This window comes from Apteryx rowi, unplaced genomic scaffold (genome assembly GCF_003343035.1).
Source record: "Apteryx rowi isolate R43461 unplaced genomic scaffold, aptRow1 scaffold_29, whole genome shotgun sequence".
NCBI lineage: Eukaryota > Metazoa > Chordata > Aves > Apterygiformes > Apterygidae > Apteryx > Apteryx rowi.
Window position 1 is genome coordinate 2,300,759 of NW_020449307.1, and position 20,041 is coordinate 2,320,799.

Sequence of the window (20,041 nt, forward strand, 5' to 3'; positions counted from 1 at the left end):
CCACCATAAATTAATATAAGCTGCCAGTAATTGAAAAGGGCAGAATAAACTCCACACCTCCTTTATTCACACGGTGGAATAATGAGGATGTCATTCGATTGTCTCCTGGGTGGGATCTTCTGCTACTTCGGTTGTTATAGGTTTTTTCTAGACACATTGGGTACAAATATGGTTTCACTTCACAAACTGTCTCTGTGCCCTCACCAGTCTGTTCATCCTTGTCAAATCAGGATTTCACACATTGTTTTCCGCACATTCCCTAATCTTAGTGAAAGTTTCATTTCCCCAGCCCATTGCCATAGGCTATTAGTCTGGCACAGAACTCAAGCTCAAAATGAAAAAGATAAAATAGAGACAAGACAGCAGCCACAGCTACTACTGCTCTGTGCTCTCTTGTCTCACCTAGCAAAATATGCTTAGCAGCACCACGGCGTTATTGGTGAGCCAGAAGGACAAGCAGGTACATCTTGTCATGCTCTTTGAAAATAACCTGTTGCTGAAAGATTCTATGTCCATCCATAAATGTTTCTAAAGTTCCCTATGGCAGTAGATAGAGGTACATAACTTTGTTGTCTAATGAATACAAAATAGCAATAGCAATATGGTATTAACCACTGTGGATGTTCTGACCAACAAGATCACAGACAACACCTGGATCTGCTCCAGGCCTTGACTATTGAAACCTAAATATCAAAATCTTATAATGCCAATTCAAAATTTTACTCGCTAATGACATATTTTTTATTATGGTATGCCCATAAGATCTTAGTTATCCAACAGACCTTTATTATTTTTGCCTACTTGGTATTAGCAAAGAAATTGAGCTTATTTAGAAAAGAGTTGAAATTATTTTGCATGAAAAGACAAATATGATTTAAAATGTAATGAATCTTGTCAATTTGTTAAAAAAAAATTATTGGCAGATTCTGGCTTCTTTGAGTGAAAACCTGTCTTCCCTGGTTTAGAAAAGAATGATTTTCCTTTCAGCATTCAAATTTGCATGTGAATATACTTTGCATATAATTTACATACCATACTTTACTGCAGCCTCTCTGTCTCCTATTGTAAAATCCAAGATCAGTTCCTAGCATTTCATAGCTAGGATTATTAAAGCATTTTGTTAAGCTAAATCTGAAGATAAGCTTTCATTCTGATGTTCCTGGAATCGCATACTAATGGATGGGAAAKGCGAGTTTCTGGTTCAGGCACTGGTTTGGGCTTGGGGTCCAACACCAAATTTCTCACACAATTCAAGTCTGGGCAACTTCACTTAATATCATTATAACTTACTTCTTTGTAAATAAGAACAATAATACCCTTTACCCCCTTTCTTTTCCAGTCATATCTTTTGGAGTGATTATCTATAATCACTCAAAGGCAGAGCTTTTCTTTCACTCTTTGTGTGGGCAGGTACCCAGTGAGACAGAACCCCAATCCTGTCTATRAAGCGTTACTGTAATGCCCCTGTTAATTAAAACTACTCAGGATTATTTCAATTAAATGGTTTATGTAAAAAAAATTCCCTTTGTTACAGATCTAAATTTTTCATGGTCCACACAAGTTTTAGGGATTTATTTATTTATTTATTTTTATTTATTTTTTCCAGTGATTTTTTTTCAGGTCAAAGTCATGATTTTTGGTTAAAGTTTGGGTGACAGAAAGCTTCACCACAGCCAACAGTTTAGTGTCAGACTACTCTTCTGGGAAACCAAAGTTCAAGCCTTAGCTGCTTGACTCAGAACAAGGACCACAGTATGAACCAGGAGCTCATAATATTTCCTGAATATTAAAATATCTGCATAAAATGAAACAATTCCAGGAGGCTACTACCCAGTATATCTGATGAGGGTTACATCATTCAGGAGAGACATGGAGGAAGAACAGTGCAGAAAATGGGGGTCTTCTCCTTTCTGCATTAGTACCTACAGCTCCAGTCTATTTTGGGTCTCTTTTATTGTGGCTTCTTTCATGAAAAGCTAGAAAAAGCCTTCATTTCATCCTAATGGGGAACCAGGAATCCTCTGAAATCTCAAAATCTCTGCAGCACAGAGAACCATATCCTGCTAAGCACTTGTAATACACGTACTTTTGTGGGGAAAATCAGAGGGCTCATCTGATTTTCATCAGAGGGCGCACAGGCTGCCTGTGCTCCCTCAATAGTCAGTGTGAAGGAGCAGCTTCCCCAGAAGGCGATGGGAAGGGGGAAGTGGACCCGACCTAAGTGCTGCAAGTCAGCTCCAAGTCTCTCCATTATCCAAGGATCGTACTTAGTACATAGGACCTTAAGGAGGTAAAATAGGTTACAGAGATTAGTGCTATGACTGCTCACCACTGTATTGGTTATATTATTTATAAACAGCATTGTGCTGCTTTACTTCAGAAGCTACATTGATATGTACTACTGCTTAATGCGTTTCTAATCAGTCATCTTCATCACTCTACTTGAGTCAAATTCCAATCAGACTTTTAGTAGAAGCTAGTATAAGTAATTGGATTTTTTTTCCTAACTGTTCATCTGTTGTAGCCAGTTACTTGCTTGTAGATGTAGAATTCTCAGTTTCCTTCATGACTAAACAAGTATTATTTACATTAAAATTAATAGCAAAACCTTTAAGAAGGTAACGAAAATAAAGAAGAAAGAACTTGCATCAGTTGGTACTGCCTAATCCCAGCACAAACTGTCTGCAGCTCTTCTGCTGTAGAAGACGATGAACCCAACAGAATCAATTTAGAGTCTTGGGGAAAGGTAAAGAGAGAAAAGAGAATTCTGGTTTGAGCACGACTCTGGTCAAATGGGTACCAATTAGGAGGGGCCATAAATATTAGTGCATGTAGATCTAGCTAGGTCAAGTTGCACTGGAAGAATGTGCAGCTCTTTCTCTTAGGAACAAATAAAGGGATTTCCCAGAAAATATCTAACTACTGTATGTTATCTGGCAAACAGAAAATGAAAACACCTGCATGCCAGACACCTGTATGCTGCTGCTGAATACCCATCTGCTATGTATGCCACACGCTTTTCTTTTTTTTTTTAAGCTTGGCAAAGGAGTTGATTAGGAAGATAAAGTCTCTGAAAAACATTTTGGACAAAGATGCCAGCACAGATTGTACAGTAAAAGATAGCACTCCAGTACATGCACACCACACTCTGCAGGCTGCTTACACTTGCCTATCAATGATTTATTGCACAATTAGTGGAATACTCAAACTGTAGAAGCGATATCTCCATACTTCAATTTGGTATAGATTTGACAATGAAAAGATGCAACCCCCCAACAAGCAATGTTTGTATTAGAGCTAATCTCTTTCCTTGGTCAGTAAGAATATCCTTTCTTTCAGAGCAGTCTCCATTTATCAACCTCCTTTCCTTTCCTGCTTTCCTGCTATAGGCAATATAGGTGAATGATGCTGATGTGACTATTGTCCAGTTCCAGATGTAAAAAGGATACCTTTTGTAGGACAACTTTCCAGGAATTTAGTAAACTCACCAATGGTATTTGGAGTTTTAAGAGGACTGAGTCACCCAAATACTTGTGTGTGCTACAGTGATCAGTAGCTAGATAATACTATCTAGTGACCTGTAGCACTCACAACTCTGCTAGATAGATCTAAGAAAGCAACACCCTCCTACAAAAGGGTGGCCTCCTATACATAGGTATGTGTAACATCAATGATATAGTTCATTAAAAATTAGGTCATTAGAAGTACAAGGAAGGACAAGAGATAATGGACAATTACTGAGTTTCCCTGTTTAGAAAACTGTTTCAAACACAACATGTACTTGCTATAGAGTATTAATAATAAAAATAAGTTTGTCAAGGCAAACATTTCTTTTTGGAGGCTATGCTGGAGAAGCAGGTTTTTGTACTTATGTAGACAGATAATATATTATCAAAAAATGTTTTTAACTGAACACTTTAACAGACAAATATTTTTAATTGAACCTTTAAATGACATAGAAAACATACTAGTCTCACTTTTTGGATGAAGCACGATACATTTAATTTATGCAATATATTTTTTACTGTAAAGAATCTAYTTTTTCCTCCAGTTTCTAATTGCCTTACTCTTCCATTCAGTGCACAACACATAAAATAGACAGAAAGGTTAGCTCTTCAGGTTGTGCATATGCACGCACAGATACATAGATACACACACAAAACCCTAAAGCAGCGTACTGCACTTATCTTCTTCCCATTTTTAGATCATACATATTTCATTAAGCTTCATGCAGAGTGTCTTCTGATTTATGGTAATTGTCAACAAAAGCAAAAAATGCYGACAATTTTAACCCTGCAGTACTGAGGATTTAACTGGGATAAAATTAAAATGTTTAGGGAAAAAAAACCACCCTAAGCCACTGGGAGGTTGACCCTTGAGATGTTGTCAATTTTTTATTTTATTTTATTGTGTTTGTTGTCTATGGAAGCAGATGCCAGCAGCAACATCTGATGTACCGGACACCTCCAGTGTTATCCCAGCATGCTCATGGCCTGGAGGACTTGGAGTGAGACTAATTTCCATATCAAACCCAATTTAGATGAAACATCTTGGTTAAAAAAAAAAAAAAAAAAAGCGCCAGTGCATCAATAGCCCCTTGATTAGATTTTCATCTCCTGAGCAGACAAATATGAATATTTATTACCATGAATGCAGATTTCCCTCTTTCCACTGCTCTGATCTTGAATATTACCCACTGCTAATTTTTATGAAAATTTGGGCAACATAATGTTTTCACATAAACTGACAGTTCTTGAGATAATCCCGTTATTGTTTGGTGGAAAATGACAGTTTCCGCTTATTCATGTGTTAACGAGGGATTAAATATTGTTTTTCATCACCATAATCTAAGATGGACTGGAAATTAAAATTCGAACACTGCGTATTAGCAAAGCTTTGAGCACCAGAATTTGTTTGCATTCACTTAGTGAAGATCTTTAAATTAACAGTTTGACAATCAAGTGAAATCAGTATCATAAAAACACCACTACCRTTTATAAAATAAAAGTCATTACTCTACCTGCTAAATGTAAAGAGCCAGAGAGAGAAATGACATCCCTTTGCAATGGCAAAGTGCACACGGAGCTGTTGTCAGCATCAATAATCTTCAGGCATTAATGGACTCGGTTGTTTCTCCACAGCACAGAATCATGTCCCTTTCCCTTGTCACAGGTGCCGATACTCAAACACTCGATATCCTCAGCTCCCATTGAAAAATCGCTCCATGACAGATCTATCTATCGTGCTAAAAGCAATCATACTGCCCCAAGAGCTGTTTTCATGCAAGTACCGTACTCACAGCCTGTTTATACAGCTTTTGGTGTGCAATAGGTAGACACACATAATTCTTCACTTATGACAATGGATATTTTGCTGGAGCTGAAGGGAAGTATACAACTATAAAGGATCAATTATCTCCTTGATATTTCTGTATAATATTCAGCAATGTCAACCAAAACTATGCACATCTACCAAAGTGAAAATAAAGAGATGTATCTGTGATACTCTGCAGTTCATGAGCCATTACGTTGCGTACAGTTTATACAGAAGCTTGAGGTACAGAATTCAGTAAAGTAAGTTTGGGATTCCACAAAAAAAAAACAACCAACCTTTTGATATAAGTCAAAGGCAAACCAAAGTAAAACTGTGGTTAGTCAAAGCAACTCAAACATCTTCTGAATGAAATCTTAAAACTACCTCATCAGTAAAACACTTGCTGATACAAGAAAAAATGAAACAAAACTGAGCTTCTACAAAATTAATTTAATAGGAAGCCCCATGCTTGAATTTAGAACCTCTTTAAAAATATTCTGATTAAAATACTGTTTTACATGTATAGTACATAAAGCCTTGCATTCAAACAGGATGCTGCAGTGATGCACATTAGTGCACATACAGCAGTGCTAAAACAATGTTGCCCTGTGGATGAAAACACAGTGATGTACAAGTGGAAAACAATTCTGGGCAGGAAGAATGAGAATATGTTGTGCTACCAAATCTTCAGTTTTCACAGAAAACAGACCAGATCTTGAGTTTTACAGCCTAGTACAAAGAAACCCTGCAATACATGGAACAACTCTTATTGTATTTAGACAGGAAAAAAATAAAGGGCTGAGTCACTACTACAGTTCAAGCTTTCACAATAAGGAAACCACAGGCCTTAATTCTTATTCTCCCAAACTGAGATGGCCTGCTAGGAATGGTCCCTCGCCTGCATCTTACTTAGACTCATTTAGAAGAAAAAATGTCTAGAAGAGTACTCGTTAGCATAGGACAAAATGTGAGTGACCCTGCTAGTGAATTAACAGTATGGATGAAAGTGAGACCGGCACTGGCTCTGTGCACCGGTCCTGTTCATGTTAGTTACGCTGGCGTAGCTAGAAGGCCCCCGGCCCCAGGGGGTTTGTATGGAAAGGCTGGCTGTCTCCAGGCTTGAATGTCGGCCCAAGACACTTGCTCGCCCGCGGCCGCGGGAAGAGCGCAGCGGGGCTGCCGACAGTGAGGCGGGCGTGCAGCCTGCGCAGCGACCTGCTGGGGCGCTCGCTGCCGGGGCAGGACAGAGGGAGTGTTGAGCGGGCCGGGGAAGTGCGCCGGGGAGGTGGACCTGCCACCTCTTCTTCTCCTCGGAGGAGTAAATCTGTGCACGAGATTGCATGAACTCCCTGGGTTCCTGCTGGGACCAGGCGTTTGCCGCTGCAGGTAGAAGAATCTCCCCGCTCCACGTTGCTGACCAGATCTACCACCCGCACCGCAGACAAGCACACAGAATTTCTCTTCATGTACAGCTTCCCCAGCCAGCCCATCACACCGCTGAGCATCTTGTTTTCCTTTAAGTCCTAATGAACTGGCTGCCCAGGGAGGAAGGGGGCTGAATTTCATGAATCAGTAAGCTGAGCTAGTACAAACACTCACATTTTCCTATGTGAAGACCTTACATATCATATTTAGGAATATATAAAATGCAGGCCGCCAAATCATAGGATAGATAATAACATTGTTTTTGAAGCAGAATTACATTGCAGTTTGCTTATGTAGTCAGTGCTAGCATCTAAATGCATTTTCCCTACAGATCTATAATGTTTTTTAAGGAAAGTTCTGCTTTAAAAACAATGGTACCACGTGGCTCAAAAACAAGACAACTCCTTAAAACAAACATATGCTACTTTTCTTTAATGGAACAATGCTAAAAAAGACAAAAAGAAACAACACTGGTAGGATGCATAAGTTCCTGAAGCCACAAGGCAAACCGCATCTTGTTTCATTTCACATGATACTGAATAAAAATTGAATTGCTGTAGTTGCCATAGCAACTGCCACATCACTTGGCACTTCTGCTCCTTTAAATCACACAGTGCTACTGTAAAGGAATTCATGAACCAACATGACACTTGAATACTTGTGCTTTTTACAATGTTTCAGGAGGAAAACATAAATCAATATACACTGATAGTTGTCTCTGAAAATCAAGTTTGTTTTATATTTCTTAACATTGTAATCTCATTTTCTTGTCGTGTTCTTTACAAATTTGTAAAGAAGGTGGAGGGCGTTGTCATGATCAGAGCACAAGAAAAGAAATTACTACTGACACCTGATTTCCAAACTGAAGCTGTGACCTGTCATTCAGATGTCAAAATACCTCTGCTATGCAATATTCAAATCAAATATAAGGGATAAACATTGGAACTTTGCCCTTCCACAGCCAGAGAGGGTGCAATATGTGACAGAAGACAGTCTCACTAGCATCTAGGTATCTGTTTAACTCTAAAATTCTCAGTAGGCTAAATGATAAGTCTAATTATATACTTAAAGCTAAGCATATTTTAAAAGTTTGCAGAATCGAGACCATGATGTATATTGTTTTAAAATCTTCTGTATATAACATGCAATCACAGAAGGTATATGAAAAAATTACATGGTAAAATAATACATATTTTTATTTTATTTTATTTTTTGTCTTTATTTTGCCTTCTATTAACAATCTGGATGCATATTTTTTGAAAAGCAGCCCTCTAGTGGGCTACATGCCATAATGAATAGTTAATAAATAACATTAACATTATCTCTAAATATTAGCTAAAATGTGTTTTGCAAAAACATACAAGATCTTAAATAAATGAGCCATAGAGCTTCATCATTCTCTTTAGAGAAATTTAATGTTCTGCTTAGCCTTTTCCTTAAAGCTCTTAAAGTAATACTTCTAAATGCTACTATATGACCAACTTCTCATTAGTACCACTTTATAATACATGTGTACTCACAAAACTATAATAGTGAGGCATTTTATTCACTGTCAGCAAGACTCAATAAAAGTAGTATATTGTTAGTATTATTCTACTTAAATGTATTCTATGATTTTGAAAGGTTCCACAGCTTTAGAATCTGTAATTTCTTGGTGGGGGGAGTAAAGCAACTGTTCTTTGCTGTGCCACACTAGGAATATTTCTAGGACTGTACTCTTAAAAATATATAGTTTTTCATTTAATTATTTTTTATCTTATTAGCATAAATAGCATTTAAATTACATGTCTTAAAGCAAAGAACCTGTCTGTGACCTGAAGCATTCTTTGCCAATAGTAATGTGTGTTGCTCCAAAGCGTCGTACTCCTGGAAAGCTCCCTTCAGCTGCTAGTTGATGTAGCCATGCCAATCAGCAAGGTACCAACGGTAAAGGCTATCTGTAAGATCTCCAGTCACAACTGGGCAGAGAGGAACCTCATGAAGTTCAACAAAGGCAAGTGCAGGGTCCTGCACCTAGGGAGGAATAACCCCATGCACCAGTACAGGTTGGGGGCTGACCTGCTGGAAAGCAGCTCTGCAGAGAAGGACCTGGGGGTCCTGGTGGACACCAAGTTGACCATGAGGCAGCAATGTGCCCTTGTGGCCAAGAAGGCCAATGGCATCCTGGGGTGCATTAGGAAGAGTGTTGCCAGCAGGTCGAGGGAGGTGATCCTCCCCCTCTACTCAGCCCTGGTGAGGCCACACCTGGAGTACTGYGTCCAGTTCTGGGCTCCCCAGTACAAGAGAGATACAGAGCTGCTGGAGCGAGTCCAGCGGAGGGCTACAAAGATGATGAAGGGACTGGAGCATCCCTCATGTAAAAGAAAAGGCTGAGAGAGTTGGGCCTGTTCAGCCTGGAGAAGAGAAGACTGAGGGGGGATCTTTTCTAGGTGCATGAAGATCTGAAGGGAGGGTGTAGCGAGGATGGGGCCAGACTCTTTTCAGTGGTGCCCAGCAATAGGATGAGAGGCAACGGACACAAACCGAAACACAGGAAGTGCCGTCTGAACATAAGGAAAAACTTCTTCACTGTGAGGGTGACAGAGCACTGCAACAGGTTGCCCAGGGAGGTTGTGGAGTCTGCTTCCTTGGAGATATTCAAGAGCTGCCTGGACACCGTCCTGGGCAACCTGCTGTAGGTGACCCCGCTTGAGTAGGGGGATTGGACTAGATAATCTCCAGAGGTCCCTTCCAACCTCAGCCATTCTGTGATTCTGTGAATTCTCAAGTAACAAGGGAAAAATAATGTGATTTATTGAGCTTTAAACTACGATTTTATAGGAAAAAGATGATGAAACTAAACTCGCAGGAAATGCTGTCCCTGGTTTCTGCTGGTTTAAGAAGGCCTGTACTGTCATACAGAGACAGCTTCAGCCTGAGCAGTTCTCATAACAGCGCAGCCACAGCAGGGGAGGTCAATGGGAGGTGGAAAATCTACCTGCGATTCTGGCTAAAACTTGAGTACTGAGGCACGCACAGCTGCTGTGGCTGCACTGCTGTCAAGATCCAAACTATCTTCTTTAAGTGATCTTGGGTACAGCATCTCTTTCTACTCCAGTTTACCTCTGGGTACAATACATGCTCCAGATCAGGAAAATTTGTTTATTGTCACTGTAAGAAAGCCAGCTGGTGTGGGTCCCAGGCTAATTTGGGCTTTACAAGCAAAAGCAAACCCTCAGCAATTCTACTGAGCAGTCAGAGTAGATCAGAAAAAAGCCGACATTTTATTTTTCAGCAGGAGCAAATGATTTGTCAAGTTTTATACTAACTTCTATTTTTTATGGATTTCAAATACCACTCTGGGTCAAATATGGATACACAGATATTAATGACAAAATCTGACAACAATAAGGGACATGATAATTTAGAAATCTGACTCCTGCCTCAAAGAACCTTTCACATCATTGGAAGGTGTGTCTTACCATGTCCTCTAGTTTCACTAGAATTTTTAAATACAGATTCCTTTTCTTTATTGTAATAACACCACTTTATGCAATGTCAACATAATTCTACACCTATCAAAATATCTATAACTGAGAATAACCTGAAACATGTCAAAATATCACTGCTCTATTTTAGAACATCTAGCTATACAGCAAAGCGTCCATTTCACATATATTTTGGTTTAGTTATTTCCACTTGGTTTAGAAATCTATTCTAATTCTTACATCTGTCATAATAAGAGAAATATGATTCAAATCCTACAAACAATGTTAAAATTCCAGTGATGAGTGTATTTTGTGCAGCTCAACTGGGAAATTGGAAGAGTTAATTTAAAATAATGCATTCTATGGGTAGTGCTGTTTTACCAGTTCAGGACAGAGACAATGCCATTCCCTGGGTTTGTTTCAGGCCTTGATTCAGACATCATTTATAATTCAAATCACAGCATCTTAGCCCAGAAAACTGATTTGAATCATTATGCTCTCTTGAGTCACTGAAGAACCTGACCTGTTATTTTGAAATGGTTGTTGAAAACAAATTTCAACCAAAAACTGGCTTAAACAGTTATTTTTCCATTTCATTGTAACTTAATTTGTGCCATCATTTGAAATTTTCTGAAACTGGAACTGGACTCAAATTGAATCTGAACAACTCTGGTCACTGCTGAGTTCAGCCTGAAATTGAACTGAAAAACACTGATCTTTTATAATAATTCAAAACTGCTTAAGTTAAAAGAAAATGCAGTTAAACAGCTAAAGGGTTTGGAAGGAATTCCAGGCTAACCAGTTCCTTCTGCGCTAGGCCATGGTTCTTGGGGCCTGCTGAGCTCCCACAGGCCGGGGAACAGCTCCTGAGGACAAGGCCAGGTGGGCTCTTGCCTTTGCATGGGACTGGGGCTCCAGACCCCACTGAATCCTGAACTCAACAGGAGTCAGACATAGCCCTGATACTGATGTGCAGGCTTTCAAATGCTTTTACTGTTTCTTTTAACGATGTTAAACACCAGGGTGAATCAAAAATTTCAAAATTTGATCAAATGAGATCAAATGCTGTCCCTGAGATCTTGTAGGAGTGCTTGGCCATGACTAGCAATAAATTTGACTTCTACCTTTATAAAAGGAAAGGGCCCCTGTCACGTTGGGAGCTAGGAGAACGGAGTTACAGGCCCTGGTTGAGCGCTACTTAGCTCTTCAGGCTTTTTACTAGAAGTATGTCTTTTACAGTATCATGGAAATTATGCACAGTGATAACACTGCGCTTACATTCATACTCAGCTAGAGGAGGTTCTTGAACTTCTGAAGATGACCTCAGGACTGCTGAGATTTATTTCATGTGTGAGAGATCAAACCCAAATACCTCTAAGACAACAGCCTCTTCATGAATAGCTGAATAATCTGGAAGGTGTGAAAAGCTTATGATGAATTTGGGTGGCACAAACTTCAAGCATGACAGCCACCCAAAAAATCTTGGAGAGCTACCATATAGGAGTTTCAGAGTTGTGAAACTGGTGCTGGAGAACTTCAAACAGAAAATAAATGTCTTGATAAATATTGTTTCAGAGGTAGCTGGTACTATATTGCACAGCAATGGACACATCCTCAGGATTTCAATACAGGCACTGGTTTTCTCTACAGCAGAGTTCTACCTAGGTTTCTGGTATAACAGCTCTCTTACAGATAAGAATAGATGCCAAAATAATTAGCACCTTTAGAGAGATATGCAACACATCAAACTCTGTTCCAACTCCCTGGTTCCCTGGACTATTGAATATTCTGCCAGCAAATGTCAGACATTGAAGCAGGTGCACTGTGGAAGTACCAGTAAGGTCTGTACATTCCACAATAACCTAAAAGAAACTCTGCTTACCTAAGGTCCAGACAATAGTTCGCACTTTATCATCCAAGCCTTCCAATGAAATGTAGAAAGCTTTCAAGCCAACATCCTGAAACATGAGCATCCACTGATGTTCCAAATAAGGAACTCATTTTTGATCCTGCTAAAATAGTGCCTGGACTCACCTTACCTTGACAAAATTCAGCTGAGCTTAGCTGTATCCAAAAAACTCACTGAGGCTGTGGAAATCTTTTACATGACATAAAAGACAATGAACTGCATTGTAACTGTGGTAAACTTCAGACTATTACCCATGTCATTAATGACTATATAGCACACGTTTATGCAACGGCATAGAAAGAATTCATCAGCCCTCCTCAGACTTGACTGAATGCTCAGTAAGCTTGGTGTGAATTTTATAATCTGTTGTTGCTTTTGAAATGCCATTCTTGAGAGAGAGAGAAAGAGAGACTGAGGAGCCCTGAGAAGCATTTCTCTTCTCCACAGAGAGTGAAACAATTTCCTTCTGCCACACCTAATGCTTGATTAGTCATTGGTGTCTACACATTTCTTACTGAGGCACAAATACTGTTAATCATAGATCAAGACCTAAAACAGATTCCACTGTCCAGAGCAGCACATGAATTATTGCTGGGCTTAGAACAGTTCCTGTATTTGTTTATATAGCTGTTCCATTTACCACTAGCATCTAAGCTATTTTTCTCGAGTAATTTCAGATATGAAACTCGCTATACAAAAAAGACCTTATCATTTTACAGTCCTGCAAGTGAATCACAGAATCACAGAATGGTTGAGGTTGGAAGGCACCTCTGGAGATCATCTAGTCCAACCCCCCTGCTCAAGCAGGGTCACCTAGAGCACGTTGCACAGGATCGCGTCCGGGCAGGTTTTGAATATCTCCAGAGAAGGAGACTCCACAACCTCTCTGGGCAACCTGTTCCAGTGCTCTGTCACCCTCACAGTGAAAAAGTTTTTCCTCATGTTCAGATGGAAGCATCTGTGTTTCAGTTTGTGCCCGTTGCCTCGTGTCCTGTCGCTGGGCACCACTGAAAAGAGTCTGGCCCCATCCTCTTGACACCCTCCCTTCAGATACTCGTACACGTTGATAAGATCTCCTCTCAGCCTTCTCTTCTCCAGGCTAAACAGGCCCAGCTCTCTCAGTCTTTCCTCATAAGAGAGATGTTCCAGTCCCTTCATCATCTTTGTAGCCCTTCGCTGGACTTGCTCCAGTAGTGCCACATCCCTCTTGTACTGGGGAGCCCAGAACTGGACGCAGTACTCCAGATGTGGCCTCACCAGGGCTGAGTAGAGGGGGAGAATCACCTCCCTCGACCTGCTGGCAACACTCTTCCTCATGCACCCCAGAAGATCAACTTTGTCATGAATCTGATCTACTGTCCAACAAAAAGCCCATTTCTCATTCCGAAAGTAAAGATTCTAAGTCCTTTTTTATTCTAAGTACTTTTGATTTGAGCATCTTGCCTTTGATTTACGGTTACCATTACCTCTAATTATATTCATACAGTGTAGAACAGAAGAACTCCTAATTCAATAAAAGGCTCCTTCATTTTAGTAAAATATGTACTTTCTGTTATTTTAACGGTGTTAAACACCAGGGTGAATCAAAAATGAACTGCTAAACTGGATTAACATAGTTAGATGTAACCTGAAATAAACTGAATCTGATATCCTATCAACAAAGAAACAGCTTGGTTACAGCACTTTATTATTTTTCATGTAGGTAAGACTCTACAGAAATGTATTCATTATGTACACAATCATAACTGATAAGACTTTAAAAGGGAAAAGTACACAGCTGGGAGAATTCACATCCAACAAAATATATAAGCAGCTGAATAAATGCTCTTCCATCATTTTAATGTTCCAAACCACTTGGTTCTTTTCACTGCTGATCACTGTATCTCAAATGTAACCTAGAATATATTCAGGCCTCAGATGCCTGCTTCCCTTTGGTTAATTCATTTTCACATTTTGCCTTCTAAGAATACATATTTGGCAGAGTGTAAAACACAATCATCTGTCAAAGTCTTTATTAATCCAAGTTGGAGCAGTAGGTTTTTTTAAAGCTGTGATGGTACAAATATGTGAGAGGTGAGTTCTGCAGTGACAAGTGATGACTTTTACTAAACCCAGCCCAGGGACCAGACTGGGGGGAACTCTAGCCTAAGCACTTGTCCATTCTTCCCAGTTATATTTATTGAGCTGGTTTGAAAAAGCTAGGAACTCCTCTAGACTTTGTCTCCAGCACATTCTTAGACTACCAGGCTTACAACAACCTTGTTACTACAACTTGGATTAATGAAGCACTTAACAGGTTGTCACCTGACTTCTATTTCAAACATCTGGAACTGCTTTCTTTCTCCAATGACCATGATAAGATAATAATTCCTTTAAAGATTATAATATAATAATTCCTTTAAAGATAAGTGTCTGAAGTTAAGCAGGATGAATAGAAACCTGAGATTTTGATTTAAAGCTCTTTGAAGTCAGCTGGAATCCTTTCAGTGATTTCAGAAGATTTGGAATCAGACAAAATACATGGAAGCATTTCTTTAGCATGAGGAGTCTCACTGACTTCCAGGGGACAAATTGTACTGGATGTGGCTTCCATGGTGCCTGCCACAGTCCAGGTTCGCCTGCCATTTAGCAGAAACCAGGACTGGGAATAGCACAGATGCAGGTTTAAACCTGGCCTGAAGTCAGGACACAGTCTGAGAGAATATCCACACTCAGAATCCAGGATATGCTTCCCCCTCCCTTCCATTTACACACCTTTTACAGCTCAGTCAGCTGCCGGTAAGAAGAAACGCTGTTTTTCATTTTCTGATGGTCTTAGCTATGTTTATTTCCAAAATCAAGTTCTTACAACTTTGAACCTGAGAATCTGAGCAGATCTCAATGTTAGTACCTCTTTAGGACTAAGTCTTTTAGTAATGTGAATAAAATTATTCAAAGAACCTCAGAAATCTTGGCAAGATAAGCTCTTATTCTGATAAACTGATAAAAAATTAGAAATATCAAAAATGAAAATCAGTAGAAAACGAAGAAAAAAAAGTAGTTCTTTCAGTTACAAGCTAGTCATTCATTATTCTTAATACTGAGAATAATGTAATCACAAGAAAAAACCATTTGTCTAGCCTTGTAAGCATTCAACACTAGCAAAATTACTTAAATGAAAAGGAAAAAACCCAAAACTATGTACACAAAATTAGCACGAGAATTAGCAATCAACTGTAGTTCATACAAGGTTCTTAGCAGATAGCATCATCTTTATTAATAAATGATGAACTGCTTAGTGGAATTTTTGCTTAGTGATATCACCATAATAACAGACACATGTTTTATTTATATTTCAAGTTACATCCAAAATAAGCAAGTCATTCACTGACAGATTCTCTCTAACATCTGAAGACTCTTTACCCCAAATTTAAACTTTCATTGATCTAGATGAGATAGTACACCATCAAAACCAAGGGGAATAATACAACAAGTTCAGTTGCTGTGCTCGTCTTTGGGGATTTTGTTCCTGTGATACAACAAAGCTAGAAACTGCATTTCTTAAAGCTTGCTGCACTTTCCTCATAAGGATGGTTATTTTTTTCTCTGTGGGATACAGTGCTATTTGTGCAGCAGATTGTATTTTGACAGATGCAACTGTATCATAAAAAGGCCCTTAGCACTATCAGACTGGTAGCTCACAAACATTCATGAGCTCCAGGATTTCATAAAAAAAACCCAAACCCAAAATTAAAATGATTCTGAGAGTATAAAATGTCCCCAAGCCACTTACCTCCCCCACGCCAGTCTGCAGAATTTTCAGTCCAGTTGTTTTTTCAAGCTTCTCTTTGTTTATAGCTGTAAGGGAAATCAAGATTGAAAGAGTTATGGGAAAGCTGAAATATGCATGATTTTGCAGCATTTACAAAATAACCAACCTTACGTTCTATCCTCAATCAATTCACTATAATTCTTATTTTTGTGATCTATGGATTATCTTTCCCTGTTAGCAGCTCTGCTATTCAGTGTTTTGAATGCATAAGTATGTCATTAATTGTTCTTTATTATGTGAAAAAGAAAGCCAAACCAGTTCTGCTTCCTTGTATACACTATATCACCCTTCAATTCAAGAATGGTTCAGAAGCTCTCTTCAGCCAAATTTTCTCACCATCTTCCCTTCAGTGAGGCCTTGTCTCATTAGCACAGCAGCCCCTCACTGTTGCAACAGCAATATCACTGCACAGGACGTGTACCAGCAAATAACACAACCCTACCCAGCAGATAAGACAAATAATTTATCTCGCAATGTCGGAATGCAATGCACAACATTTTCCTTTTTAAAACCGAGATTTTTACTGTTTATCAGCTTCTATCTCAGTTAAATTGTTAGTATGGTCTTCACATAATTTTGGACTGTGTGCACTTGCAGGCTCACAAAACAATGTCCAACCGGGGTTCTGGGGACAGCACAAAGAAGGGATTATTCCCAGTTGCGGGTATGGATAAAGTCACCCTGTTCTGGGTGAGAAGAGTTTGGCCATCTAGATGCGAGCTGTGTCAGTTGGACGCATGGCCAAGAAACAGGCACCTGACTTGTTTTAATTTATTAAACTATTAATTAAAGTAGAAATGAAATCTTACAGCCTTATTAAACTCTCCTAGCTTTAGCCATATAGTCATTGACTATCTAATCCAAGCTAGTCATCCAGGTTCTCTCTGTAGTCAATGAAAGAGATGGACATCTTAATATGATGAGTCATCCTCCATATCTTAGACGCATCTGGGGTACCCATCTCTTTCCATTGATTACAGGAACAACTGGGGTAGACTCAGCTTCTCAGTTTTAATTGTCTAAAGGAAACATTAGTCCCAGAAAGCACAAGAAGTAAGTGTGCTGGAACATACTATACACAGTAAACCTACAGAAAAATAATGAAGGTTCACATATTTTTCCTTCCTTTTGGAAAAATACATTGTAACTGTTGCTATTTAAAATATGTTCAAAACAGTTCACAGAGCAGCAGACAATTCTTAGAAGCAATATTATTGGGAGATGGTATTCAGCTTGTCCAAAGTGCAAGACAAACGACACATTTATTTCAGAGGTGAGTTGTGTCATTAGGGCTCATTCTCACCTCATATATCCAAAATGTCCACTGATTTTAGTATGAGTTTGTATGTGCAAACACTGAAGAAGTAAAAATTAATGGACTTCTAATACAGAGACACTTTTCTGACTGACTTCAGTGAGAGATGAATTTTCCCCATGATTTTAATGGATAGGAAAGCTCTGTCCATCCTTTAGACCCACATAGCTTTATATTTGTTCTTTTCAATATGCTACCTATCAAGCTGATGGGAACAAGAAGTCACAAGGCAAGAAAGCTTAAGCACATGTTTTGCTGGATGACAGCCTAAAAAATGCATACCAAAACTTTTAAATCATACAACTTAATACCTATACAGTGCTTTACACATTTACAAATCTATTTGTTCCATATTGAGTCATAGCGAAGATAGCTTTGTGAATACAGTTATCTCCGTTTTATACTGAAACAGAGGCAGAAAAAATTAGAGAGCATCCCAGAGGTGGCGAGGATTAGAGTGACCATTAGGAGTCTAGACTTTCTGAGCCTGGTTTTCAGACTGAGCATCTGCACATATTTATATGTATCACTACTCAGGCATTTACACGTGTATCTTGGTATATAGGCCCTTGCCAGTTGTACTCCAATAGATAACACAGATCAGCAAGACTATTGCACACAATGATGGGGAAGGGAAAGGAGTGTATGAGAAGGAAAGTTGCCTAGACCACATGGATTCAAGTTGCATTTGAGGCTGTATTTCTGTTGCATTGCATATATTGTCCAGCATGAATTTCAAAAAATAAGCCAGTCTTTGCAAACAAGTTTTTCAGTCTTTAGCTCCATCCTCTGGACTATTTTTCTTCACCAACACTCATGTTCAGCACCTGCCATGCCGTGTTACTGACAATCTCATTTTTAGATGTGCCATTTCATCTCAAAGATGTTCCATGTTACCACACTGACAGTCTCACATCCAGCATACATATTAAAGGCAGATTTCTGCCAAATGCAAAAATTCACAAGAGTTATAAAAACCAGAAAGCTTCACCACCTCCTTCAGAGAAACTGAACTGTCCAATAAATGATTCCCTGGTAGCTGGGGATAAATAAAACTGCACAACACAGTGGTTGCAAAATAAAAGGAGTATAAGAAAACAAACAAGCTTAAATCCCAGTGTATAATTTTCTACCGTTTGAACAGTTAGCAGGAAAAACTGGGTCTGCCCTATTGCTGAATTCTGTAATTATATTACCTGTTTGACTGACCTTTCTATAGGTTTCCTGCAGACTTTAATTATTGAAGCTTTGGTTTTAAAGTATACTTAGCCACATTTCCGCCCTGCTCCCTGATGTTGGGTAAAACACAAAGCACATCTCTGATCGCCATCCTCACATAAACCCTGCCAAAATTAGGAGGCATGGATGTGATATTGATTAAATCATGACCTGAAAATGGTCAAGCTTAGTCATTGTCAGGATGCAGAGAGAGCCCACAGCAGCCCATCTTTGGGATGTTCACTCCAGGCATTTTACAGGAGCATATTTTAGCTAATCTTATTCCACAAGCAGTTCAGGAAGGTCAACAAATTCTGTCAAAGTCAGCAGTGCTAAGGTTGAAGCACCAAACACATATCAAGCAGCTATCTGAAGATGCTGAACAGTGAATATAATTACTTCACTACCCATAACTACAATTGGGATTTTAAGACAATAAAAGGTAGACAATAGACTATAGATAGATGAGAAAGAAGTGGTGGTAAAGCAAATCCAGATATTTAGAAGCAATCCTTCTACTCATCCTTTGAAAACTGGCCCTAAATTTTCTGAAGTATTTAAATTTGCTACCTGCTAGCTTTTATTCCAATGCAAATATACAGGAGATTATATTTATCTTGCAAATTTTATGAATAGGAAAAGAAAATTCTGGGTAACATGGTATAATGCACATTCCAGAAAAGTTGATTATTAGAGCCACGGCTTAAAGTCCTGAAATAATAATGGAGAACTGGCAAACTCGTCAGCAAAGAGGCATAATAAAAACAGCTATTCAAAAAAAAAAAAACAAAAAACCCCCCCCCGAGCAACATACAAATCCCTTTTTTTAATTTTCCACTGAAACAAAAAGGGTTTCCAAACACACAAAAAAGAAGGCCTATAAATTAAATTCACTAGATGAAGGATATGCAAATTACCTGAAGAAGCGGAGCCCTATAATGTTCTCAAAATTCTGCAATAGCCTATTTAATTAGTATTTTAATTTATCAGAATAATTCTTTGCACTTGACAATTTATGCAGTATTCCATATAATTAAGCACGTAGCTACAGTGGAATAATTTTGCCTACTCTCTTTATACCAGTTATTTTAACCTGAAAGAATTTGTGGAAGTCTCTTCTGTGATCTAAATTGCAGCAGGGACAACTTAATGGCTTTGCTCTATTAGAGAGCACGATGAGGGTGTTACTGAGTGTTTAAGGGTAGAGATTGTCACTGTTCATAGTCTTCACTAACTTGAGGCAGGTCTGATGTATTTTTTGACGGCTAATAATTTTTCCTTTAGCAAAGTTATCTGTCCTTGGCCTAGTCAGGAATTTTTGAGTGGATGGTGGCAGGTTTAACCTTAGAGTCCATTGGTTACTAGGAGAAGCAAGCTATACAGGGCTTCAAGCAGACCTCCAGTCTCATTACAGCACTGCTGGAAGAAGGAAGCCCTGAGGAATGAGCAGTTTAGAAATGTTGCCCGGCACAACCTCACCCTCCAGCTTACAGAGCACAGCCTGCCCACCTGCACGAGGAGAGCCCTGCTCCAGGAGGATTCTCTGCCTGTCTCCCATGATACAGCAGGATTTGCCCCCTCTA

The 20,041-nt window shown here is 39.1% G+C and overlaps 1 protein-coding gene across 1 annotated transcript in view; it reads right to left on the reverse strand.

The window, feature by feature from the left end:
- Positions 1 to 20,041, reverse strand: part of PTPRN2 (protein tyrosine phosphatase, receptor type N2) — a 506,489-nt gene that overhangs the window by 226,918 nt on the left and 259,530 nt on the right. Inside the window, 1 exon segment of the mRNA XM_026069273.1 lies at positions 15,887 to 15,951. Within this exon segment, the coding sequence (XP_025925058.1) occupies positions 15,887 to 15,951 (65 nt within the window).